Below are 25,961 nucleotides of genomic sequence, written 5' to 3'. Positions count from 1 at the left end.
AGTTCAATCCAGTTCAAATTACAACTTATTAATATTATTGTTATTATTATGATTATTTATTATGATTTTTTTTATTATTATTATTATTTAGATTTTTGACAATGTCATTTTTAAGCTTTTTGGAGGGTATTTTTTGACCCATTGAATATAAAATAAGTGGGACAAGTGATAAAAAGAGTAATATTTGGTGAAAGAGGCGAAAAAAAGTAAACAAATAGTCTAATACCCCTCCGATTTATTTTGTTGTTCCTATTTGAAATAATTTGTGAGAGGAAATTGGCAAATTAGACAAGTGAATATTTTGTTCTTAAGAATTAGGAGTCATGCATGCTACTGTTACTATTCTACGTAGAGTCTATTTTATTCGGCATAAAACGACTAAACTGATCTTAATGTACGCAATTAAATTAATTGCAACTGAATTAAATTATAACTAATAGTAATGATAATAAATAAATTAGGAACTGAAACGAACTGAGTGAAACTGAACTGATTGCAGTTGAACTGAAAATAAGCCGGTTAGAATATGCCCTTAGGGCATGTTCTCCTCGGCATAAAACAGCTGAACTGAACTGAATTGAACTGAAATGAAATGAAATGAATAGTGATATGTGAGAGTAAAAGTATTGTCAAGAGTTGAACTGAACTGAACTGAATTGATCTGAACTGGATTGATCTGAACTGAACTGATTTTAACTGATCTAAAATGAACTGAACTGAAAATAAGTTGGGGAGAACATGCCCTTAGTATTAGGCGTGAAACATGCTATTAATTTTGTACATATTGACTTGCGAATAGCAATCTTGGAGGAAAATAGTCGTTCAATAATATTATTACTTATTATTAATTATAATAATAATTATTAATATTACTCAATTCATAAGAATATTATTATTATGCAAATTATTTATTATTAGTATTAATATCCTCTAAAAAAATAGTATTAATATTAATTATTATAATTATCAATTATGATAAATATATTACTCTACGTGTAATTATTAATAATACTCAATTCAGTTCAATTCACATCAGTTTAAATAAATTTATTTCAGTTCAGTTCAGTTCAGACAAATTCAACTTCAATTAAGTTTTTCATTTCAGACAAATTAATTTCAATTCGATTAATTTTAGATTTATTCGATCTAAAAGAACATAGCTTAAAGAGTAGAGAACCATGGGAAAGTCTCAAACAAATATTCTCTCTTTCATTCCCTCCCAAATCATATTTCCCTCTCCTTCGATCTAAATCATACTCATTTAAACCCTCTCAACAATCAATTTCCCCAATTTCACTCTCTCTCCTATAAACCCTAATTTCTCCCTTCTAATTCGAACTTCACTCTTCTCAGAAACCCTAGAATTTCTCAAATGGCGTCGAAGGAGGTTTTCAATTTGCTAAACTTGTACCAAGATGACGACGACGACGACATGGAAGATGCCGAAAAGACCGAAAATGAAGACGAAATAACAGAATCTGAGCCACAAAGAAGAGTAGAAGAGCTTCGAGGTGCGAAGAAAGATGAAAGTGATGAAGTTGGTGTGCCGACTACTACAGCTAATTCAACTCGATTGAACCCTAATTCGACTCCGAAGTGGAGCAATTTGAGACCGCCAACACCGCAGCAAGCTCAGAGTTTCGTGCCGCTTGATTTGGATGCGTTGAGACAGAGGAGAGATAAGCCTGGCATTGTTGATTATGGTCATGATGATGTTGCTATGTCTCCTGAAGCTGAGGTATGGTAGAATTTTAATATATTTGGTGTTGAATTTGTTCGAAATAATACGAATTGAACTATCTGTTATGAATAATATAAACTTTAATTTTCTTGTAGACGACATAATAATCTTGGGTATTTTACTGCTTAAAACTTAAAAAGGAAGCTAATTAATCTTTATAAACTATTGAATATGCTGATGTATATAATTTCTTTATGTTAGCAGAATAAAATTGGAATATTTGGTGGACTTTGTTGAGCGTCATATTGTAATGTACCACTGGTGAAGTTTGTATTATCTTGCACATATTAGTGAAATTTCATTTTATTATTAGTCAATCTTCCTAGCTTTTTATTTATGTTCATATGTTGTGTGGAAGTTACAAAGATGCTCCTACAGTTGGGCCTTTGACGGGGTCAATGCCGAGTGGTGTATTGCTAAAGAAGTAAGAAATGGAGGATGATTTGGTGAATCTTGGTTTTGTTTGTTTTAGTCAAAAGCTAGTTAAGTGTCTAAATTGTACGAAATTTAGACTCTTATGATGTTATGGTTGATAATTTGGGTGCAGTGCTGCTCTTTTTCAGGAGGGAGAAATCTTGGGAATGAGGGCCGGCCGAGTTATGTATGGTGAAGAGCTTGAGAACACTCGTGGTAAGGATGCTGTTTATCTACTCATTGTAATTAATCATACAAGTGTAAATTGGCCATGTAAATTGAGAATGACCTGTTGATTATTGTAGATTAGTAAGAAAACTTATGATCTGTCTTTGACACTGACAACGAGTTTGTTACTTTTGGCATTTCTTAGTAACATAACTTAGGCCTTACAGGCTACATGTTTCCTCTTTAAACATCTGTTGGTTGGAGAATAGAAACTAAAAGTCCAAAGGAGGCCTAATTTCGAAAAAATTGATGCCCACTAATTCTAGGATGCCTTTTTTATGAACTAGAAATGCCACAATTTTCCATTTATTTAGATTTTCACTAATATTAACATCATGGTACTTTTGATATTGACCTAGACTTCCTTATTTAAAAGTTTTTGTTGTAGAAACTTTACTGAAATTGGTTGGATTGTAATTTAGCGTTTTCATGGGCACTATGTATCCATTTAGTTAACTCTATGTGTTTTGTGCTTTGGTGCAGATATTCCACAGAGGACTCCTACAACTAATGTACAGACCATGACACCAAACAATCAAGTGGACTCTCCCCAATTGTCTACTCAGCTAGATGCTTCACAAATTGACCATAGTGCAGAGAAAGAATTAGAAGCTGAGGTTGGGATAGGTGCCAATCTTTCTGGTGAAGACAGAATAGATTCTGACCCAGTACAAAATTTTCTTCCATCACCGCCAGAAGAGAAGTGTTCGGATGAGTTGCAGGTCAGCACCGAGCTCCTTTCAGCCTTAGATCACTTATAGTTTATGTTTGATCTCATTTCTGTTGGTGTGTGTGTGTATATATATATATGAACACCTCCTAAAAAAATTGCATTGTGATTTGTGAATTTGTGACCATCAATCTCTGCATTTCAGGTCTAATTTAGCGGTTTTTCAAAAATATTTATATCTTTTTACAGGTGGAAGATGGGACACGAAGGTAGTCTGGGAGGTGGGGGTGAATGGGTTAGGGGTGAGGGATGAGGGAGGAAACCGGTTGATTTAGGTGAGAATTGAGCAGCTATTACGCTTGTGATGTTTAGGGATGGGAACAATTGCTGTACACTCTGATTCTCATTCTAAGTATGTATCAGCTTTGTTGGAATAGGCTTTGATGATATAATTGCTTAATGAAATTTGAATTTCATGGCATTTGAGGTCATATTGGAAGTGTAAACAAATATTCCTATTAGGCTAACGATATGGTTGTGTAATAGACCAGCCTAGGGGGGTAAGGGTACTTTTGGTAATAACACACTAGTATTATATTAGCTTGGGGAGTAAGGCAAGTAGAATATTAATAGAGGAGATTAAGGAGAGAAGAAAGCATCAAGAAAATTATTGAGAGTTATTTTAGTGGTTAGCTTTAGGAGTGTGACCAAGTCACTTGAATACTTGGCAACTATCTTTATGTAATTTCCATTTTATAAAGGAAAAATTGATTCTAATAATCCAACCTTTGGGCCATTCGCTCAAAATAATCCAACCTTTTGATTATTATTTAATAATCCAACCTTTTAGGACAATTCACAAACAATGCACCGTGACCTGTTAAACAGGTAGGTGACCATTAGAATAGGTTAATTGCACACGTGTCTTGCCCTGATTTGTTGTGATCTAATTAATTAATGTTAATCTTAATTAAAATAACCAAACAACACCCCACCCCCACCACCACCACTACCACTCCCAACAATCTCCATTTCACCCCACCACCACCACTGCCAACAACCCCCCACCACCACCACACAATCGCTGTACCAAACACCATTGCCCACCGCAGTACCAACCACCACTAACCACCACTGCCAATCGCATTTCACCCATACCACCACCACTGCTAACAACCCCCATTTCACCCACACCACCACCACTGCCAACAACCCCCATATCACCCCACCCAAACAACACCACCACCACCATCAACAAGAAGAAGAGAGAGAGAGATTTGAAGGGTGGGGGGATGCGGGGGAGCGGGAGGGGGAGTCGGAGGGGATTCGAAGGGGGATGCGGGGAAGAGGAGAGGGAGGGGTATTCGAAGTGGATGCGGGGGACAGGAGCGGGAGGGGGATTTGAAGGGGATGCGGCGGAGGGGGAGGGGGCTGGTGGGGGTGCTCAAAGGGGTAGGGGAGGGGCGGGGTGCTCACAGTGGGGTCGGGAAGGGCGGTGGAGGGGAGGGTGCGAACAGTGGGGGTCGGGAAGGGCGGTGGAGGGGAGGGGTGCAACAGTGGGGGTCGGGAGGGAAGGGGGGTGAGGAGGGCAGGGAGGGGGGTTCCTCGTGAAGTGATGAGCAAAGGACTAAAGGGTGGTAAGGGGAGGAAGAGAGATAGGGAGGGAGGGGTTAGAGAAGAAAAAAAAAAAGAAATATGGAAAAAAAAAATTTACAACTTCAACATGTTACCGGTTTCATGGATCATTATGAGCAGATACAACTAAAAGGTCGGATTATTTTGAGCGAAAGGCCCAAAGGTTGGATTATTTTGAGCGAACGGCCCAAAGGTTGGATTATTAGAATCAATTTTTCCTTTTGTAAATATAAATCCATCTTTATGTCCTTAATTATCATCTAAGTCTAAAATCAGCTATGGCAGTTCATCATAGGTTGTGATTGTCCTAGATTTTGAGCCCTTAATGTTAAAGGTACATAGTTTACTTCCCTTTTGGAGCTGAATGACTGAATCTTCTTTCTAGACCATATCACCCATGCTGCTGGCAGTAGTTGCTGCATAAATTATGTTAGATACTTGAAGTTTAAGCCAATATTACGTACAAGTACTACGGCTACTACCATCTTGCAGTTTATATTTTCTCATTAGTATAGGTAGTTAGGAACTATGTCTATTTTCTTAAGTAGAAAGACATCGATTCTACTTTGTTTTGGAATTTATTTTTGTGGGTATTTTGGAAAGAATATATCTATGAGTTTGATGTCTATTTATATTCATTCATATATCTGAAGTTGACTTTGACTTTTGGTGATTTGCATGATTGGTCAGGACTATTTCTAGATTGATATGACTTTGATATCGTATAGATCAGCTTTATTGACATCCTTTTACCCTTTTCGGGTGGGGGATTACTGTCCCTTAAGATAGATCTTTACTGCAGCATCAGATATTTTTGTTTGGCTTCAATATTTCTTTTAGGGGGAGTAATTGAAGCTCCTTTTTTTTGCTACCTCCACTTGGTGGAGTTTGATTGGGCTCTTTTGGATGACTGACAATATGGCACTACTGCCTAGAAGTTAGCATATTCTTTGGAGTTGTCATCGAAAGAGCTTGTTTACGTAGTATTGTACGTGCTTATATCATGATGCTCTGAATATTTGCAAGGGAATTCTTTGTTGGTGGTATATAAATCTTGAATAAAATTGCAGTGTGAATGTGCCAAGTTATGGGGTTACTGGAGATCTGTCGTACTCAGATAAAAGACCAATATCTTTTTTCAATTACAGTGGTTATTTGTAGTATGCTTTAGTTTCAAGTATTGTCCTTTTTTCTATTCTGGAGGTTTATGCTCCATTCTATTTTTTTTGCAGGAGAAGATAAATAAGTTTCTTGCATACAAGAGGCAAGGAAAAAGCTTTAATGTAGAGGTTCGCAATAGAAAAGACTACAGAAACCCTGATTTCTTGCGCCATGCTGTGAGGTATCAAGATATTGATGAGATAGGGTCATGTTTCAGTAAAGATGTCTTTGATCCACATGGATATGATGAAAGCGACTATTTTGATGCAATAGGTAAGTGACTATTATTAATGCATAGCTTTTTATCTGTTCTTCTTATTCATGCTATGTGAAGAATTTCTTTCATGTCTTGCATGTTGTAAGTGTGTTTTTCGGGCACTATTTGGTTGATGTGTATGCTGAATTCGGTTGCAGCATATCTATTTTGTTATGTTTGAACATATTATTGTGAATCTAATGCTTCAGCAGTCCAAGTTTCTTTTTTGGATTGCTGTGCAGCTGGGTTCAAGTATCTTGTATTTGTGGATATAATTATACTTCCTCCGTTTTTTAGCTGTTCCATTTCTCCTTTACACGTGTGTCAATGCACAACTTAATACCTTTGATATCTCTATACATAAATAAAAATAATAAAAAGTTGATATTCGAAAAGTATATATTTAGACGAATCTAAGATCTCTTACGAAAAAAGAACCAAAGATTGTCAAACTACATGAGATGAAGTGTCAAAAGTCAATATGGAACAACTAGAAAAAAAATCTGAGGAAGTACATGATATATCGACGGTTTAATATGTTGTGCTTTGGCTATAGCCATCCTTTTGTTGCATGGGTGATACTTCTTACTCTGTTGGTTTCCATCTAATGCATTCCTTTTGTCACTTATCAAGAAAGAGAAAAAGAGGCCTGGAATTTAAGAACCAAGTGTTGTTACTGTAAGAATCAAGGTTTTGGGTGTTTTATAGATTCTCTTGTCTTGTCAGCTGAATATGGTGTAGTTTGTTTGCGCTCCTTTAATATTATTGACTGTTTCCAACTGCAGAAGGCTGCTTTTTATTACTGTTCTTTTTGATGAACTTATGCTGAAAATGCTACCCGCTCTCTTTAGAATACCTTTTACACTTCATCTTTCTCAAAATACTCTTTACACTTCCATTTTACCCACTAGTATCTGAATACATCTTTCCTACTGATAGGGATACACCTCTGGTGTCTTTTTGATATATCTCCTTAATCCTTATCAAAAAAGATATATATATATATATATATATAGGGTCGAGATCACATGAGAATGATATTTAGGTGAGAAATGAGAAATAACGTGGGCCATTAGATCTAACCAAATTCATGGCTGAGATATGACCTTCATTAGATGTGTTTTCCCCACCATTTTATCTCTCGTCCAAATTCACAATTTTTTCCCACCATTATCTCTCTCTTCCACACAAGAACAAATTGGGAGATTACGCAAATTTACACATTTAGCATAAATTCCATATGAAATTACGCCGTCATTATTGTAATAATCAACTGTAAAAGTTGGAAGAATTTCTTAGCATAAACTCACGAATTTGGAGGCAACAAGGCAGACAAGTACCAAATAGTCAACGGAGAGAACTGATCATCTTTGTAGTTTAGATTGTTTTATGCTTTTATCAATGTTTTTTTATCTTACAACCTAAAGATGATCGAATTAATATTTATTTATCTTACAACCTAAAGATGATCGATTTAATTCGAATTATTTTGGTAATGTTATCAAACAAACCATATACAGCTTTAGAGTTATACCAATGATTGTTTAGAGTTATAGGAATTACTTATTAGAGTTATACCAATACTTATTTTAAGTTGTAATAAGTATTAATTGGAGTTATAGCAACATTTGTTTAGAGTTATAAAAATTACTATCTAGAGTTACAATAACATTTGTTTTAACTTATCTGAAGTATAGAGTTATACTAATACTTGTTTAGAGTAAAGTTATATTGATACTTGATCAGAGTCATATAGAATTGAACTAACACCTGATGTTGAGAATCTATGTTTATTATAGCAATATTCGATAAATTCCTACTTGAGTTCACAAAAGAAATTCAGCATTTGTTAAAACAAAAAGTAATTTAGCATTTAAAATTGGAGAAATAAGATAAAGAAGAAGAAAACTAGTATCATCATCAAATTTTGGAGACGATTCTAATCAAACCATGTAAAGTTAAAAGTGTAACAATCAACATCCTCATAGCCATTTTCAGCCTATAACAATGTAAAATACCCCTCCAAAGTTTAAGCTTAAGTTAACCCGTAGCATCTTAGCCGGGCATATAAAAAACGATGAGTTGAGATTGGGTTTCTATTGGAAGCTTTGTCCGCCATTGTTATCGAAAACCAGAGAAAATTGCGTCTGCTTCATCCCGGAGATAGTATTTTTTCTGTTGCCGCCTCTTCCTCCCCTTGGTTTGAGATTCATTCGCCATTGTTGTTGAACCTTAGATATATTTAGGAAAGAGAAATACTGAGGTGAGAGAGTAGGAGTGCGTGAGAGGTACGTTCTGGACATGATAGATTGAGATGAGAGAGTGTGAACAAGAGAAAGAAAGCCAGCACACTAGGATTTTTTCAGCCATTTGATTTTGCTGATCTAATGACCCGTGTTTATTCTCACTTCTCACCATAATGTCCATTCTCACATGAACTCATTTCTATATATATATATATATATATAGATAGCCTGAAGCGTAGGCCATAGATCAAAATGCTGTTCCGGTAAGAAATGCTCATCTTAAAGTATCGATATGCATGTATGCTGATAACTGTTTAGAATGCTAGACACAATGTAGCTTCGTGTAGGCTGATGTGATTTGTTATAGTAAAAGGTTTTCCTCTTCTCACCCAACATTGCAAGACTGCATTTACTATCTATACGTCTGTACTAATCTCTCTTTTTTTTTTATTATTAAAAACAGAAGTTGATATGAAGCGTGAAGCGGAAAGGAAGGAGCAAGAGAGGAAGAAAAGTCCAAAGGTTGACTTTGTTTCTGGGGGATCACAAGCTGGAATCACTGCTACTGCACAGAAAGCTACACTGCCTAGTCCAGGTGCTCATACTCTCTTCATTGCATCATAGCAAATGTCTTTACTCATCAAATGCTTATCAGTTGCTCATCAGTATATATGAGTACGATTATTTTATGATATAGATATTTGCTGCTTGTATCGTCTGAACTTGAGTTGATATTTTTTCCTTGCCATCTGCTGATGTTGGTCTGTAGGTGTTTCCAATTTGCCATCTGCTGGATCGCAGGCAGGATCAGCTGAAATATCAACTCGGGAGGGTCGACAAACTAAGAAATCAAAATGGGATAAGGTTTCACACAATCTATAATCTTTACTTCAGTAGATGCTTCCATCAGAAAAAAATCATTGCGTTCGTTAGTTCTCCATTCTTATATATATGGTTGGTTTTAGGTGGATGGTGATAGAAGGAATGTGTTTGGTGGTGGACATGATACTTTATCTGCCGTTGGATCCCATGCAGCACTCCTTTCGGCTGCTAATGCTGGCGCTGGATATGCTGTTTTCGCGTGAGTTTCCCTCTGCTGCCTTTCATTTTAATCATTCACTGGTGTGCCTGGTCCAGTCTTTCCATACGTTTCTTCATTGCCTCATAGTTCCTTGTTGAAATCTGTGCGCTTTCATAAATATCAAACTTGGTTCGTAATAGCCACTTTATTCACATCTGTCTCTTGGTAGCTATCTTGTAATGTAGGAACTTGAATTACCTTATAATTCTAAGGAGGCGAGGGAAGGGACAGGATACTGTTTTCAGGTCAATTAAGACGAGGAAATCTTGATCCAACCTCGCACCCCATTATGGCTATGACAAGGATATGGATTATCACTTGTTTCTAAATCAAAGACATGACTAAGACATGAGAAGTGTATGAATATTGGATATTGATCAGTTCCATTTTTCTTTTTATTTTACTCAACAAATTATTGGTAAATTGGACTCATTAATTACACTAATTTATATATGTGGAAAGTGAACATGGACAAACATAGTGGGATAGAGCCATTTATATAAGTATGATCTCATGAATGTGGGAATCCCATGGAATAATGAATTTTCGTGGATGTATGTTTGGTACTTCAAGAATCTCCGAATTAAATCTTACATAAAGATAATATTAGCCCTTATTATCCTTAGGAGTATGGCTTACTTCCTCTCCTAGGTACGCGAGTTTTGTAGTTGTGGAAGAAGAGAGTTGTTTTGGGAACGGGTAACAAGTTCCATACAAGCTCGCAAAACTAAGAAATGTAGACTCCTTCTATTCTGGAAAATTTCATAATTGTTCTCTCACCATTTCTTTTAAGTGATCAATTTTTCTCCCTTGCAGCCTTCACAGCAAACAACATTCTCTTCTCGTGTCTTGGTTGTTGTCCATTGGCAGTTGGTCTTTGGTGGCCTAAAAAGGAGATTGAGATTGCTCACAGGCAGAGAGATGATAGAGAGAGGTTTAGAGATCCTCTGTGGACACTTTGGTCTATTTGTATAGTTCTTTCTTGGTGGAGCTGAAGCTGGAGTATCTTGATAGAGGGTAGGGAGAGAGAGAGAGAGAGAGAGAGAGAGAGGGGAGAGGGAGAGGGAGAAGGTTGCTTTGTGATCCTAGGGTTTACTCACCCAAGTTAAGTTACCATTTCCCTGAGGTCTTTTGAGCTAATAAACGCCTTGGTGAAGTATACTCGTGTTTTGGAACTCTTTGAATCACCTGCTTCAACATGGAAAAATAATATGAAACATTTTGGATGTCATCATGTTGTTTTAAACACATTTGGTACATGTTCCATTTCCATAACATCTTGAAAATGCCGAAAAGCAAGGTTTCAATTGTTTCTGAGCTCTGTAGCATTGCCATAACTTCTGGGGTTATTACACTTCCTAAATTATTGCCATCGAGGTATTGTCCATTGACTGGAAAATGATGTGGCACTTTCCTCAAGGAACACTACCTATCAAATACGTTTGAGGCCCAAATACTCTTGGGACTTAAATTCACAATAATGTTTGCATCTTGATGTCACAATATTTTGTTTTTCTTTAACTTATATGACAAAGTTACCCTTCTATAAAAAAATGCATCTCAAGTATGGTGCTAGACTAGTTGTCTGCTTAGTTGCCTACAATTAGAAATCATGCATTTAGCTTGCTGACGAATCATTTTGATTCTTAGTTTGCAATAGATTTTACTGTATGTAGCTTGAAAGTTCTGAGGCTCATGTCGTAGTCCACAGATCTCCTTGTCTCTTTCTCATTATCTGGTTTTTGTACTTGGAAGTTGATTCCAGGAGGTGTATCTCAAAGCAGTCTAGACGTATTCCTTTTTTGATTTGATATTCTGTAGAGAAGTTATGAACAGGGTTTCAGTCACATCTTATTACATTGACACCATGGAACCTGACTTTGTTGTAAAGAAGCTCATAGAAGAAGATAACTATATTAGGGCCTGCATTTTAGTAGTTGGTAGTTCTTTTTGAAAATATTCTACAGATTTCTAGCTGGCAGTTGCTTGGATTATGTTTATGTGTATGTTTACATTGAATGATTGAAGCGATTAGTTTACTCTATCGTTGAAAACCGAACAAATCAATGGGTCTGCAAGGCTTTCTGTTTTTTTTAAGAAGGTTGATGAGGCATAGAAAAACACTCTGAGTTCTCTGTAGCGTGTGATGTTTACCTTAGATCGTGGTTAAAAGCTATGTCATTGTGGGTCTTGCTGATCCTCTTGTACTCTTGTTGACCTGTATGGATCTTATTGTTGTCATATTAGATTATAGCATACAGCTATCTAGACTTCTAATCCTTTATTCAAAGGTGCTGTGAAATCTGGTTCTTGATAGGATACAACTTATGTTGTCTGTTCTTTACCCATTAATATATTAGTTTCTTGATGATTGGTAGATGAAACTTTGATGAGGCTTTTCACTTGTCATCTGTGGCATGTTTATTATGTTTGTTATTTTTCTGCGTTTAATAAAGCATTGTTAGTTGGCCCGGAAAAGTAGGAAAGGGGCTGGGCAAAATGTACAATGCACGTAAGTTTACTGGTTTGATTCACTCTTTTTAGGGGTTAAACTGGTAATTGGGTCTTCAAAGAATGTAATTGGATGGGGACTATATGTATCTGGTGTTCAGTACAAGTAAAACTATCAAAATATTGGTGGTCTTTGTAATAGAATCTTTAAATGCTTACTTATTTCACCTGTTGTAATGAAGATTAAATCCTTGCTACCTAAAATAGTTAAAGCTTCCCCCCCTCCCCCCAAAAAAGAATATCAATACAAATTTGTTCGGCTTACCATGCCTTTATTAAATTACTTTGTCTGCTGACGTCAACTACTGGTACCTATCTGATCCTCTTGAATTTTCAGGCAACAAAAACGACGCGAAGCAGAGGAGAAAAGATCGAGTGATAGGAAGGCAGAGAGGAGAACATGAATCCTTTGTGTTGCAGGCAATGGACTTCGCAATTAACAAGAACCTAAGCAGGGAGCGAGGAAGATTGTTTCCATTATAATGCATACGTCATGGGCGCAATTCAGCATGGCGGAAATGGCGATAACATGCAAGAATATCTCGTGGGACCACTGAAACTAAGGGTAAATTCACTTCTAGTATCCTATTCACCATTGTCCATGAGTAGCACATCGAGAATGAATGTGATGCCAAAACTCTCCAATTTATAAGTTGGTTGATAGGTCACCCATTGTATGAATTTCCAGGAAAGAAGATTCAAGATACACCAAGCCGTTGTATTTTCTTTGTGCAGTAACTAGTAAGCACTAATTTCAGATGCTGAACTGCTTTGCCTGTACAAATTGTGTATCTGTTTGTTGATTTACCGAAAATATTGACGAAGCCTTGAGTGCTTTTTGTTGTAATATTGATGATTGTGCAATGCTTATTGGCTGCAACTAATTGCATATGAAATAATCTATTCCCTGCGTGAGTTAACTTTTCCTGTCACTGTACTAAGAGAACAGTGGCACCAAAAGTCCAGAATGCACATTTGGGACAAATGATAGAGCAGGGGTCGGTTCGAACCGACTTGTTTTGAGGAACGGTGATTTCGTCGTTAATTTCCATCTCAATGTTCCACCAGGTTCCTCAAATGAATTCTAACTTTAGTTCAGTTGTAAGTTAATTTTGCTCAAGTGCATGTTTGGTTTAAGAGTGTAAAGGAAATTGAATCGAAGGGATCGAAAGAATGACAACAATTATCATTTGTGGTTGATGATACAGATCTAAAAGTGGCAATCCATAATAGAGCATGAATAACGATGATTAACTTGTAATTTTGTTTAAGTTTCTAAGCTAATACGACATTTTGGGGAAAAATATTTAATATTTAGTGCTTATTGTTAGTTAATCAGATTGCATATATCAAAATGTTGTACTAAATTGTGAAAACTTGAGTTGTAACCGTCATTAGAAGTTGGAAAATAAGGGTTTCACTGTCTTTTTCACTTGAAGGAAAAAGTGGTATATAATGCTACTGTCCACTTACCAAACATGTACTAGTTTGTGTGGGTTGCTTAACCAATTCGCTAGTTATGTCAATAGGCCTACTGCGTACTAATGTATGAACTCGTTATCCAATTTCGCTAGCTGAAAAATGAATAAACAGAGACGGAGAATGCTTGATAATCTCATTGGGCAGATAACCCACTAGACATAAATAGCTAAAAAGGAATTTTCGATGCTAAGTTGTATTCCACCAATTATATACTTTTTCCGTTTCATAATAAGTGAAACACTTACTATTTTAGAACGTTTCGAAATAAGTGAAACATACCTTAAATGGAAAAAAAAAGTTATAAAATGACAAGAATACCCATCACAAACTTGTGTGGTTTACTTTTCTCTCTCCTTCTTTTGATAATGAAAAGGGTATTTTATAACTTTTTGACTTTTGAAAGTGATGTTTATTAATATTTGTGCCCAATCCCTATGTTTCACTTATTATGGAACGGCGGAAGTATGTCTATTTCTAGTGGGTGGATTACCAACTGTATAGACAAAGGTTTTTTTTTTCTAGACGACGATATGCGTTGAGCTTCATGCCTTTATATCTTTATGAATTCCATTGATCAAATACAATGCTCTACACCAACAAGAGTTGGCTCAAGTGGTAAGCAGCTTGATGTCGCTTAAGGGAGGTCTCAAGTTCGAGTCTCACCGTATGCGGAAACTCTTGTTGCGAGACTCACCCACCAAAACCAGGTGTACTACACGTGTCGGACTCGGATGTAGTCGGAGCTTTAGGGCAACCAAAAAAAATAGTGCTCTACATAATCAGAAAAATTCACTGGACAAATGGCATGGGAACAAGGTGTTAGTTGGAATTTCTAAGAGCACATTGAAAAACCTAATGCTTACCAAAACACATAGAGCCAATATAGTATTTCAGGCTTGGTTGGCTTACCTCATACAAACTTAGTTATCTACTTTGGCATCTCAATCTTAGAAAAAAACCATAAAGTAAAAATCCAAATGGTCCCTTAATTCTCTATAACGACAATATTCTCTTCAAAGTTCACATGAAACTGTAACAATAGATGGGTGATCTAAAGTGGTCTACTTTTGAAAATAAAAACTAAAGCATGAAATTCCAGTCTAAAGATGATAAATAATATGGAAAAGAAAGACTTAGTTTGATTAAATAATTTTTTCAGTGACCTTCCAAAAAAAAAAAAAAAAAAAGGATGATTCTTATGATGGTTAATTTCTAGGGAAAATTATAAAATTTCTTTGGTTAAAGAATTTTAAACTTTTTTTTTTCTCTCTTCTTTACATGTAAATTTAAATAATCTTATATTTGGCATGACATGCTTATGTTGCTATCAAGATTTGTTTTTGATAAAAAAAAAGATGCAATGTAAGGGATGAAAATGAGCAATACAAATTTATTATAGTTATAATACTATACTCTTCTTTATTCACCTCCGTTCCTATTCGATGTACAAATTTGGAATATTCAATTTGAAAAGAAAGAAACTTTGACGATGAGTTATGATCGATAAATATACACCAAAATATAGTATTATGATGATTTTGTTATCTTCAACCTAACGTGTAAAAATTAGTATTTCCTAGAAAGTACTCTCTCAGTCTCAAAATATAGTTCCCATTTCTATATTTAGTTCCACATTTTTTCCGTAATTTATCTAAAAAACCCATGTCCCATCATTTATTTGCTTTTTGAATATTTTTTTCCTTTGTTCATTCAACCAAAATATTACAATTAATGCTCTTTCACCAATTATTATTCATTTTCTCTCCTAAAATCATCTTTTTCCGTACAACATTTATTTAAATAAACAAAAAACCTTTACTATCCCTCTTAGATTCTATTTGCATAAATTACCGTGAAAAAAGGAAAACTGAAACTATATTTTGGGACGAAGGGAGTAATAGTATTTCTCTTGAACTTTCATTTCGTAGGAAATTGTAAAAGTTATTTGGTTAATCATGGGAAGAAACTTACCATGGAAAGTTCCACTAGGTAAGTAAATTCATCCATTTTGTGAGTAGTAGAACTTCTTAAAAAGTACAACTTCCTACATTTTTGTCAACCAAACAACTTCACCTTATCTTACTTCTTAAAAAGTTTTACTTCTCATGATTTTTTTCTCTATCTATCTCTTCGTTACATGAATCCCTTTTCTACCTCTCTCATTATCGATTAATTTACCTACTTCCGAATTGCAACTAAATCAGAACAAATGAATGAATTACTTCCGAACAAATGATTTTTTTTTCTTATGTAGCTTATTGGAATTTTATAAAAGTTCTTATTAAGATTCGATCACTATGCCAAGTGTCCTATCACTTCCAAGTCCCAATCATCCAAAATCATACCATAATTTTTTCATACAAATGGGTAAAGGTGTTTCTATAAATAAATCAATCAAAAGAAACAAAAAGAAAACTGAGAAAGACAAAAAGCCAAAACAGACGCTAATTTTATAGGGGCACATAATGAGAAAAGGGATTAATCATTGAAGTTCTTTTTCTTACAACTTGTAAAAGACAAATAATTAGTGGGATTCTTAATCCAACATAATTTCTATCCCATAATCTGACCATGCCCCCACTTATTTTTGTCCACCATTTTTTTTTTTCAATTTCCCATTCTCAATTCTCGTTCACTTTAATATACAATTTAGGAGTGCTCACTGGTCCAGAACAGGATCGGACTCGGAATCTGAAATTTTTTTGACCTGAATTGGACCGGAGAAATTCCGTTCCGGTCTGAACTCGAATTTTTTTCGATCCAGTTAGATTTTATGCCTGTTATACCGCAATCTATATATTTATAAGAAAGGAAATTATAATATGATTTTAATAACAATATTCCTAAAGGTAACAAAGAATAGGTTTTTAAGTTTGTAACTTTTTACCTTTTAAACTTTTTAAATATGTAAATTTCTTTTTTACTAAAAATTCAGAAATTCCGATCCACCAGTCCGGACCAGAATTTTCGGATTTGGACAAAAACGGAACTCGAAATCGGTATTTTCTATGTATGGAGGATCGGACCGGAATTTTCGATCCATATTCCGATCCGACACTAATCTTTACACAACCCTACATACAATAAATTGCTACAAAAATCAATATATAAAATTCCAAAAAAGCAGTAAAAAAGAAGGAAGAAATTATAAAAAAAAGGACAACCTAGATTGAAAAATATAAACTCAAGTAGTGCGCGACACACGTAGTATTGAAGCGCGTGCAAAAGTCACCTGAAGAAAGTACGCCCTGTTTTATGAATGATGATGTGGGGTAAAAGAGTAAATCTCTTTAGGGACCCTAAACAAAAGAAGTACTTCATTATATACTTTGAAACACAATACAATTTGTATGTGATTCAAACAACGTAACTCCAATGAAATTGAGTTTAACTTGGGTATATATCCTTGAGTAGACCTACTACTTGTTGCATTGTAGGCCTTTTACTAGTGTTTTCCGCTGTGCACAAGTACCCAACTCGGAGACACTCGACCGCTCCATTACTCGAGTAGTCATCGAGTTTTAGTCTTTGGTCTAGCAGTCTCGATCCATTGCCATCCTTAACTGACTTTCGGACTTTATTTACTATCTCTGGATCGATTGTTTGACCCGTCATTAACTCAATTAAGATTAGGCCGAATCCATACACATCATCTTCAACGGACCCCACATTTTCCCTCATGTGCATGCCAAAGTCCGCAACACGAGGCTCGAGGTCATCGGTAAGGAGGATATTCGAGGGTACGAGGTGGCCGTGGACCACTGGCTTGGACCGTGCATGGTGAAGGTAAGCAAGCCCACGCGCCACTCCAAGTGCAATCCGATGGCGCGTAAGCCAATTAATTTTCTCGGGTGATGTGGTGTTACTAGGAGTGGCTTCGGGATCATTTTGGCAATCCCACGTGTCGGTGCTCCAATCGTCGACGTTGGGTCTACCCGGAGGGAGCTCGTGTAGCCAAGAATGTAAATCACCATTAGACATGAACTCGTACAATATTAGCTTCTCCTTCCCTAGCAAATTGGAGAAGATAGAAAATGCATTGATGAGCTAACAATTATGATTTGAAAACAGAAGGGAAATTGCATTGATGAGAGTGGACAATTATGAAATGAAGAAGGAACAATTCATTATAGTGATTAAATTCAAGGACACTGGCGCTCTGTGGTAGGAAAAATTAAATGTAATGTCTTCAAGATCACTCAACCAACATAGAAGGCCATTTTCAAATTTAATTATACAAGCTACGGAGTGGTCTACCGCCCCAACTGTGTTAATAAAGACCTACAAGTATACCATCTATCCGCAAATCTAGGTCGGGTTAACCTGTGAGATGTGTCAGTCTTGCCGGGCAATTCATCTTACCACCGGGTACCCAATCCCCCCCCCCCCAAAAAAAAAATACAAAATACAAATCTTGGCGAAAGCAAATTTCAGTTGAAGGGGGTAGGGGGTTGGGGCTTGTTGGACCTTTGACTTAGTGATTCTATGCGAGTGCAATCCAGAGGAAATTCTTTTTATACAATATTATAGCAAGATTTTCTGCAAAATAGTTGCAACACATAAATTGTAAATTTCTTTCCACAAATCTACTAAATTGTGAATGTCATCCAATTAAGCTCGTAAGACTTGCGATCGAACACTGTCTACTTCATTGCCTTCTATAGCATATTTCGGAAAAAAAAAATCCTAACATATAGGAGGGTTTTTCGAAAAGTGTGACAAAAAGAAATCTTAATATTTTCTTAATCCAATAAGACTAGTTTGGTTGTACAACATCATATATTTGCAATAGTTGTATTATCGAAAAATTTAGGTAAATAAAGTCTATAGTTGAAGAATTCTCCAATGACTACCACTTTTATCATATAAGGGTAAGTCGTAAAGATTAAAAGTAGTTCAATGACTAGCACAAAATTTAAAGTGGCCATTGAAGGACTATTGTAGTGCATATATAGTCTAGGTTGCACATAGACGGATACTGGAATATGTATGAATTTGGATACGGGGACGGAAAACGACAAGATTTTAAAATTTTAGGAATAGGTACGCGTACCTAAAAGAAGTACCCGTGCTACATAGCACATAGTAAACCAAATTTGGCTATTTCAGTAGCTAAAAATTATGTTCAGCTCCAAAAGGTTAAATGTTGTAATTCTAATAATGTACACCAAATGTAGGCTATAAACAAACAAAAATCTACCTTAGCTACTTGCTAACAGATTTAAGGTCTTACTTGTCAATTATAGTAATCTAACATCCTTTACATCCACTCATTTTTGTTAATAAATATGACATCTTCTAACCAGACTTTTCCTTAAGCAAAATATAACTTTCTCCACTATTACTTCTCATTTTTTCAAAAGAAAAAATAAATGAACATCACTCATTTTGGATATTTGACAAATGAAGTATGAAATATCTAAAAACATCTAGATTATAAATAGTGTAATTTAGGACCACGAAGTGACCTATTATACAGTGATTGTTATCTACTAAATAAATATATCACGTAAGTACGTAACTATAGAGTATAAATGTTGAATTTTCGTTGCCAAAAACAGAACATGTTTCATTTTAGTTTGTAGCTACATTATGGTAATCTCTAGATCAGACATACTAGAGATAACATGATGTTTGACAACACTCACAAACAATTCACAAATTCACAATAAGTCACAAAGGCTCCATGCTATATATGTGTATGCATGTGACGCCCCTCCCATCTCTAGGGAAAAAATAATACACCTAGTCATAAAAAAAAAATTATCTTTTAACCTCGGATGAACAATTACTTCCTCTGTTTCAAAATATAAGACATTCATGTTTTACGAAAAATTTGCTTTGACTACAAATATCTCTCAAATACGATAAATAAAAATTATACCGTTGGATTCGTCTTAAAAAATACTATAATAATATTATTTTTAAAAAAATTCTATCAACATAAATTGAGAGTAATTAAAGGTCAAAGTTCGACCTCGAACATCATGCATGCGTGCCTTTTATTGTAAAACGGAGGGAGTATTTTATAGGATTAATGTTTTGTTGTTGTTGTTGTAATGTTGTTAGTATCGGATGCATAATTAACTCATAGTATAGTGTTTGCGTCATGTAAATAGTGAACTTAATATCTCTAATGTATTAACTCGAACTAGTATTATGAGACGAAGGGAGTAGCCGAAATGTTATGGACACTTATCGTGTGTGGTAAACAGTGGGAGGAGAAAGAGATATCCAAAGAAAACAAAAAAATTTCACACGACTTCCAAAGTGCAATGATGGCACTGCATGTTTTTACTCTCCTTACGTAACGTGATTTATGAAACCATGCAATAAATCTAAACAGTAAGACAACTCTTAGATGTATAGTAGAGTAGTACAACATACTGCAAGTCTCCGTGAGTCCAATTAATGCTATATATGGTGCGTCAAAAAGATTTAATGCTCAAAGACACTATACCAACAATAAAACAAAATATTTCTTAAAAACAAAAACATTATAACAAAATAAACTACTCTACCATCTTTGTTAGTTACCCACATATGTTTTGGTCTAATGATTAAAATTGAGGTGATATAAACGATAGATTACAGGTTCGGATTCTCCTAATCTTCTTCTTTCTTCCGCCTTCGTAATTTATATGGATAAAAAAAAATCTCTTATTAACTTACTCATTTCGTTTTTGGAATAGACCAACTCTAGTTCTATATTATTATAAACTACCTAAAGCATCATTTTTCTATTTGTTACTATTCTTTTCTCTTGACCAATAATAAATTAATACTTTCTCGTTGACAACCACATACTATTTCTCCTAAAACTTCGCATACGACGAACTAGGTAAATTAATAAGAGACATCGAGACAGACTATTCAACAAAAGAGGAAAAAATAGTAAGAAAATTTTAACTGACCTGCAATACAGTAACCAGAAATAGGCAACAAGTTAGGGTGTTTCATCCTTGACAAATCTTCAAACATAGCAATAGCTTCATCATGGTCAACCCTTCTTGCATTTTCCAAGACTTTGATTGCCACGTGGATCTCATCTGGAAGTACAGCTCTATAAAGGGGCCCACACCTTCCTTCTGCCAACTGTGATTCCCTCCCAAAATGACACGTGGCAGCAATCAAGTCTTTGAAAGTCAAACTCATCAAAGGTTTCTCAAACATAACAACAGTAGCAGATGATGCTTCTTTAATCTCAACCATCCATGATGATCCTGATTCTGTCTCAAAATTGAACGGCCCTGATTTATCCATCTTATATGGAGTTTGAATTGGTTTTGAAATTACCCATTTTTTTTTACTCAACCTCATTTTTCTTTTACTGTGGATGAAATACACACAAGCAGATAACAAAACGACAATACCTGCTGAACCAAACGACACACCTAAAATTAAGTTAAATCTCATTTTTTTGGATGTGGGTGTTTTGTTTTTCTCCTGTTTTTTCATGGGTTTTTCTTTTTTGATAAGTTTATGATGTGGGATTTTTTTTGGGTTTGTGAGTAAATTATTGGAGAAGTTAAAGTTTCCAGCTTGTAAAAAAGCAGATTTACCAAATTTATGGTAATATTGGTTTTGGTTTTTGGAGAAATTTCCATTGAATTTATTCATTGAAATGTTGAGGAATTTGAGGTTTTGTAATGGTGGGAAATCAGAAGGAAAATTACCCATAAAATTGTTGTTTGAAACATCTAAATGTTTCAAATTTTTTAAGTTTTTGATGGGTTTTAAAGTACCTGAAAGATTACACCTTGAAACATCTAAATACTCCAATTTGGTCAAATTATGCAAAAACCCAAAACTCAAACCACTCAAATCATTGTTAGAAACATCAAAAAAACTCAAACTAGAAAACCCAGAAAAATTGACCAATTTGGTGAACCTATTATTTGAAAGATTGATACTTTGAACCGCTGAAAAATGTGAGGCATTTGAAATTCCAACACTACCCCCAAACTGGTTGGTAGATAAGTTGACTTTAAGAAGAGAATTAAGGTACCATAACCAATTAGGAACATGCCCTTTTAGGTAATTTTGTGAGAGATCTAAAGATTGCAAGTGTGAAAGATTTTTGATAAATTTCCATGAAATGGTCCCACTTAAGTTATGAAATGAGAGATTAATTTGAGTAATTGGAGAAGAACAATTTTTTGTCAAATTTTGGTGGTGGAAAAGATAAGAAGAGTTGAATCCTGAGACTGAACTAAAAGCCTTAAGAACTAGCTGAAAATCATTGGAAATGGTGGTGTTTTTTGTGCATGATGAGTTTACTAAAATGAAAAGAGAGAAAAATAAGAGAATGAGAAGTTTAGGGAAGTAACATTCCATTAGTGAAGAAATGAAGAGAAAAAAAAATGGAGGTTTTTTTTTTCTTGTTTTGGTGTTGAAGTTTTTTTTGTGTGTGTGTTTTTGGTAGGGAAAAAAGAGAAGAAGGAATGTCAATGTGTTATAATGGAATAGTAGTATATTTTGGTTGGAAATTGGAGTGAGTAAGCTAGCTAGTGTCAACTAGTGTGTTAGGTTATTTTTTGTTTTAGTGAAAGTGGGATAGTTTGGATTTTTGTTGTTTTGGTTGGAGAGAAGAGAGTGAGGTTGTTAGTTATTTTTAGGGCTTTGTGGCTTTGGTTTGGCAAGTGGAAAAGTGTGGATTTTTGGACTTTGTTTACTTGGGCTTTGTGAAGTAAGGTAGCAATATCTTCACAAAGTTAAACTTGAAATGTAATAGTGTGTGTGTGGAGAGAAGAGTCCTTTGGGTTCTATGATGGGATGGAGGCATGGAACTATGTTGGGGGTGTCAAGAGGTCCGATATTGCCACACCTATTACATATAAGTGCAACATTTGCATAATGTTTACTATTCACAGTTTAAACTTTAATTAGCTTTGGTGATTTACATTTTAGGGAAAACATAGTCATGTGGGATCTTGTTAGATTCGTTTGAATGTGAATTTTTCTAATATCAACTTTATATAATTTTTACTTATTGATAATTGAAGATATTAATGGTTAAAATAATGCATTGACAAACGTGAAAACAAGAAGTGCTGCACTTATCTAGAACGGAGGAAGTATATCTTTTTTAAGATGATTATTTAAAACAATCAAGTGATCTTGAATGATGGTGAGTTTGTCAATCTGCTCCACTCCTTTATTGACTATCCAATCAGTGACACGGTTTCCTTCTCTATAACAATGAGTAATTTTCACTAGCTCATATCTTTTCCATTATAGGTCGGGATGGAGCTATGTTGGGTTTCAATATGCACTCTTACAGGATGCTCTTGTTGTAGTTCGATTTTTAAGATTTGGGCAACCTTTTATTAGTTTTTTGTTTTTGTTTTTATAAAGCTTATGGTCATTAATAATTAGTATTGTTTAGACAATTATTATTGAATTATCAAAATTATATTTAGTTGTTAAAGGTATTTTGGTAATTAATTAATTCTATCTAAATTCATGTACAATTTTAAGGACCATGAATCAGGAATGTGACTATAGATCTAGGACCTTATATTGTGGTAATTAGATTATGTAGTCATTTATAATTATTCATGGCAAATTTCACCCAACATAAATGATCTAACATGAAACAGCCTGACCAATCCATAGACCTATATTAGCCGGAAAAAAGGTGACCTAATGTTGACGCGAGACTTAGGCTCATTGACACTGGACCCGATTCCGAATTTGACCTGTCCTGGAATTTGTTAATTAACTAGTAAGAACCATTATGTTAACTCGTGCTCAATATTATTTTTAAAAAATTCATTCATTTATCTCGTCTATCATGCTCATTAAAATGCATGTCAAAGTGATACTTGTCAAATACTTCATCCGTTTAGAAATAGTTGCACCGTTTTTTATTTTCATGCTTGTCGATGTATGGCTTCAAACGTTAATATCTTTAATTATCAATGAGTAAAAAATATAAAAAGTTAATATTAAAAAAATATACATTGAGACGAATTTAACAAGATCCCATATGACTATATTTTTCCTAAAATATAAATCACCAAAGATAATCAAAGTGTAAGATACTAAGATGTGAATAATAAACACTATGCAAATGGTGCAACTATTTCGAAACGGATGACGTATTTGAAAGTATATATGAAGTATGAAGTACTTTGTAGAAAGATTTAAAATTTAAGACATTCGCATGGGCCTAAAAAGGGTTTTTTGTCATATCATTTTGTTGGGCTATAGATCTCAAACCTTAGTGCATTTCTGTAGGCTGGCTTCTTTGCAAACATGCTATTCAAAATTCTTATCATCATCAGGCATTACGATTGAACATAGCACAAAATTAGGTGTCTACACATGGCATCAATATAATAATTTTACCTCCAATAATCTCAACGTTTATTCATTTTTAATTATTAATATGAATTTGATAGTATGATGAAAACAATGCAACTTATATACTCAATAGTACAAGGTTTGTATTTTATACACTCAACACGACAATATTGCAAATATTATTATGTATTTATGAGATTTTCGTTAAAAAAGTTGTTGTGGAGTGAAGAAAAGACAATTTTTTATGCTACTGTTAGGCAATCATCTTTTTGTTTATTGTTAATCAACTTATTATAATCGTCATATTTAGTAAATGCCTTTTTTATTGACTTTTAGTTTTTCAATTTGGTCAAACAATCAAAAACAATATTTGATTATTGACTTTTTGGTTGGCTGAAAAGCTGGGCTTTTCAGCCAAAATGAAAAAACTGCCCGGAGTAGCTTTTTAGATTGACTTTTGACTTGTTGGCCCACAAACTCTCGAATAAACAACCAACAACAACAACTAATTTTACAAAACACTTTTGCAAACAGTTGGCTTGAAGAGCCAACTCAAAAAGCCAATACATACCGCCAATACTTTCAGCCAGTCAAATAAGCCAACCAAAACAACCAACAACCAACCGCCAATTGTCAAACAGCCCCAATATCAAATCCGTATCTATAGTTGTTGACTATCTAAAGTTTAAGTCAACGGAGGCCTCTTGAATAATTAACTTTGTGAGTTGTACTTAACTTCCCTAATACAAAATTACCAACTCCATTTGGTTTAAAGGTGAAACTTTAGTATCTTACGTGATCTATGCATCCACTAGCACGGCGGCGCCGACCACAAATTAAGTTTAATTTGACTCTACCACGTTATTGAAGATATAGGCTTCTTAGATTACTATTTCAAGTTTCTACAGCATGGACAATGTGACATCAACTACACGACCGACTGCATGATGAGTATGTGATGATCATGCTTAATTTTTCAAAATTGATATTTCCGGATTTCTATTTTATTAACAACTAGTATGATATATTGGTTTTGGACCAGAAAATTAATCCGTGTGAATTTTGAACACCCAACTTTTAAATTAAAAGTTGAATTTATAACCGTTATCTACAAGATTTTATGTTAAAAAATTATCGAGAATTAAGCCTAACAAATCCTAACTATGATCATCCTCTGATCTCTCCTAGCCATGTACTCACTGATTCGCCTTTTTGTTTTTGTATGTAGGATAAGAAAAAAACTTGAGGGAAATTAAAGAGACCATATTAAATTATAAAAACGACAGTTTTAGAAATGAAAGGATTATTAAATTATTTACCTTTGTTGGATACTGATTTACGTGAACTTAACATTTCTTGATTGTCTAACAAGTCAGGGATTATTAAAAAGAAATCCATTTTTTTTTAGGAAAATGATATACATAGCCCTTAGGGCTATGTATAAGGTGCTTAAAATGGAAATAAACTATTGAATCAAGCATTTATTACCTCAGTTGATGTGAGAATGTGTCTTGAATTCTTAAACCGTTTCTATTTAAAGAAATGTATTTAATACTTATATGTAGCCCTCAGGGCTACATATAACATTACCATTTTTTTTATTATCTATGTTATATGATATATCAAGTTTTAGAGAGACAATATACTAATGTTAATTTCCTATTAGTTATTATTCGATGTTTTGGAAGTATAAATTGATAATAACAACACCTTATATACTAATATATGCTTTTATACTTTATTTGTTCTATAAAGTTCTTTCTACGTCTACTTTTCACATTACTATATACACGTTTTGTATGATTAATATTTTAATTATATATTAGTAAAAAAATATAATTTTAAAAGTATGGTATTTTTAACAACTCATTGTTATTGTGGCGAAGCAAATTAGATCTCACATGACTGTGTTACATGAAAAATAATTTAAAAGATTCTCTTTATTTATAAATAGTATCAAAATTTTAAATAAAAAAAAGTATATGAAACGGATGAAATATATATTAATAGAAGAATATAGTTGAAATTGAATTGTCATTAACTAGAGACTTCTCAAATGCAGAAGGTCATGTATCAAAGTCAACAGATGAAAACTTAGGTGGCAGCAGATCTAAAGTTCTAAACGTTATATTCAATCTGTCATAATTACTTGTTTACTCTGCATGTTAACTACCATATTTTAATCATCGTAATTAATTAGTGATAAACTTTTTTTTTTTTGATAATAA

General features: G+C 34.4%; 2 protein-coding genes across 4 annotated transcripts; one reads left to right on the top strand and one right to left on the bottom strand.

Moving 5' to 3' along the window:
- The first annotated feature begins 1,182 nt into the window (after nt 1–1,182).
- LOC104900498 (uncharacterized) lies at nt 1,183–12,858 on the top strand. 3 transcript variants are annotated; one of them, XR_791077.4, is made up of 9 exons: nt 1,184–1,738; nt 2,305–2,371; nt 2,867–3,105; nt 5,921–6,122; nt 8,815–8,946; nt 9,121–9,215; nt 9,317–9,432; nt 12,281–12,508; nt 12,632–12,858. XR_791077.4 is itself a non-coding variant. In XM_048634601.2 (8 exons), the coding sequence occupies exons 1-8, from the start codon at nt 1,373–1,375 to the stop codon at nt 10,319–10,321; spliced, it is 1,290 nt and encodes a 429-aa protein (XP_048490558.1). In that variant the 5' UTR covers nt 1,183–1,372; the 3' UTR covers nt 10,322–12,318. The 3 variants fall into 3 exon arrangements, 2 of the variants coding, with proteins under 2 accessions (XP_048490558.1, XP_010686219.2); XM_048634601.2 differs by lacking the exon at nt 12,632–12,858 and having other exon boundaries at nt 1,183–1,738; nt 10,249–12,318; XM_010687917.4 differs by having other exon boundaries at nt 12,281–12,858.
- A 3,736-nt stretch (nt 12,859–16,594) lies between these two features.
- Nucleotides 16,595–22,069, bottom strand: LOC104900497 (calmodulin-binding receptor kinase CaMRLK). The gene is made up of 2 exons (XM_010687916.4): nt 20,340–22,069; nt 16,595–17,435 (listed from the first exon to the last, which is right to left on the bottom strand). Exons 1-2 carry the CDS (start codon nt 21,760–21,762, stop codon nt 16,813–16,815), a joined length of 2,046 nt encoding a protein of 681 aa, XP_010686218.2. The 5' UTR covers nt 21,763–22,069; the 3' UTR covers nt 16,595–16,812.
- Between the last annotated feature and the right edge of the window lie 3,892 nt (nt 22,070–25,961).

This window comes from Beta vulgaris, chromosome 8, assembly GCF_026745355.1.
Source record: "Beta vulgaris subsp. vulgaris cultivar EL10 chromosome 8, EL10.2, whole genome shotgun sequence".
Lineage (NCBI taxonomy): Eukaryota > Viridiplantae > Streptophyta > Magnoliopsida > Caryophyllales > Amaranthaceae > Beta > Beta vulgaris.
Note: the sequence above shows the minus strand (reverse complement) of the source record. Positions and strands in the feature narration are given on the sequence as shown.

Coding starts and splice junctions, on each gene's coding strand:
- LOC104900498 (XM_048634601.2), top strand. CDS start 1,373: ATGGCGTCGAAGGAGGTTTTCAATTTGCTAAACTTGTACCAAGATGAC. Junction 1,739..2,304: donor CTATGTCTCCTGAAGCTGAG/GTATGGTAGAAT, acceptor GCTCTTTTTCAG/GAGGGAGAAATCTTGGGAAT. Junction 6,123..8,814: donor CGACTATTTTGATGCAATAG/GTAAGTGACTAT, acceptor TATTAAAAACAG/AAGTTGATATGAAGCGTGAA.
- LOC104900497 (XM_010687916.4), bottom strand. CDS start 21,762: ATGGAATGTTACTTCCCTAAACTTCTCATTCTCTTATTTTTCTCTCTT. Junction 17,436..20,339: donor TTCTGGTTACTGTATTGCAG/GTCAGTTAAAAT, acceptor CCAATTTGCTAG/GGAAGGAGAAGCTAATATTG.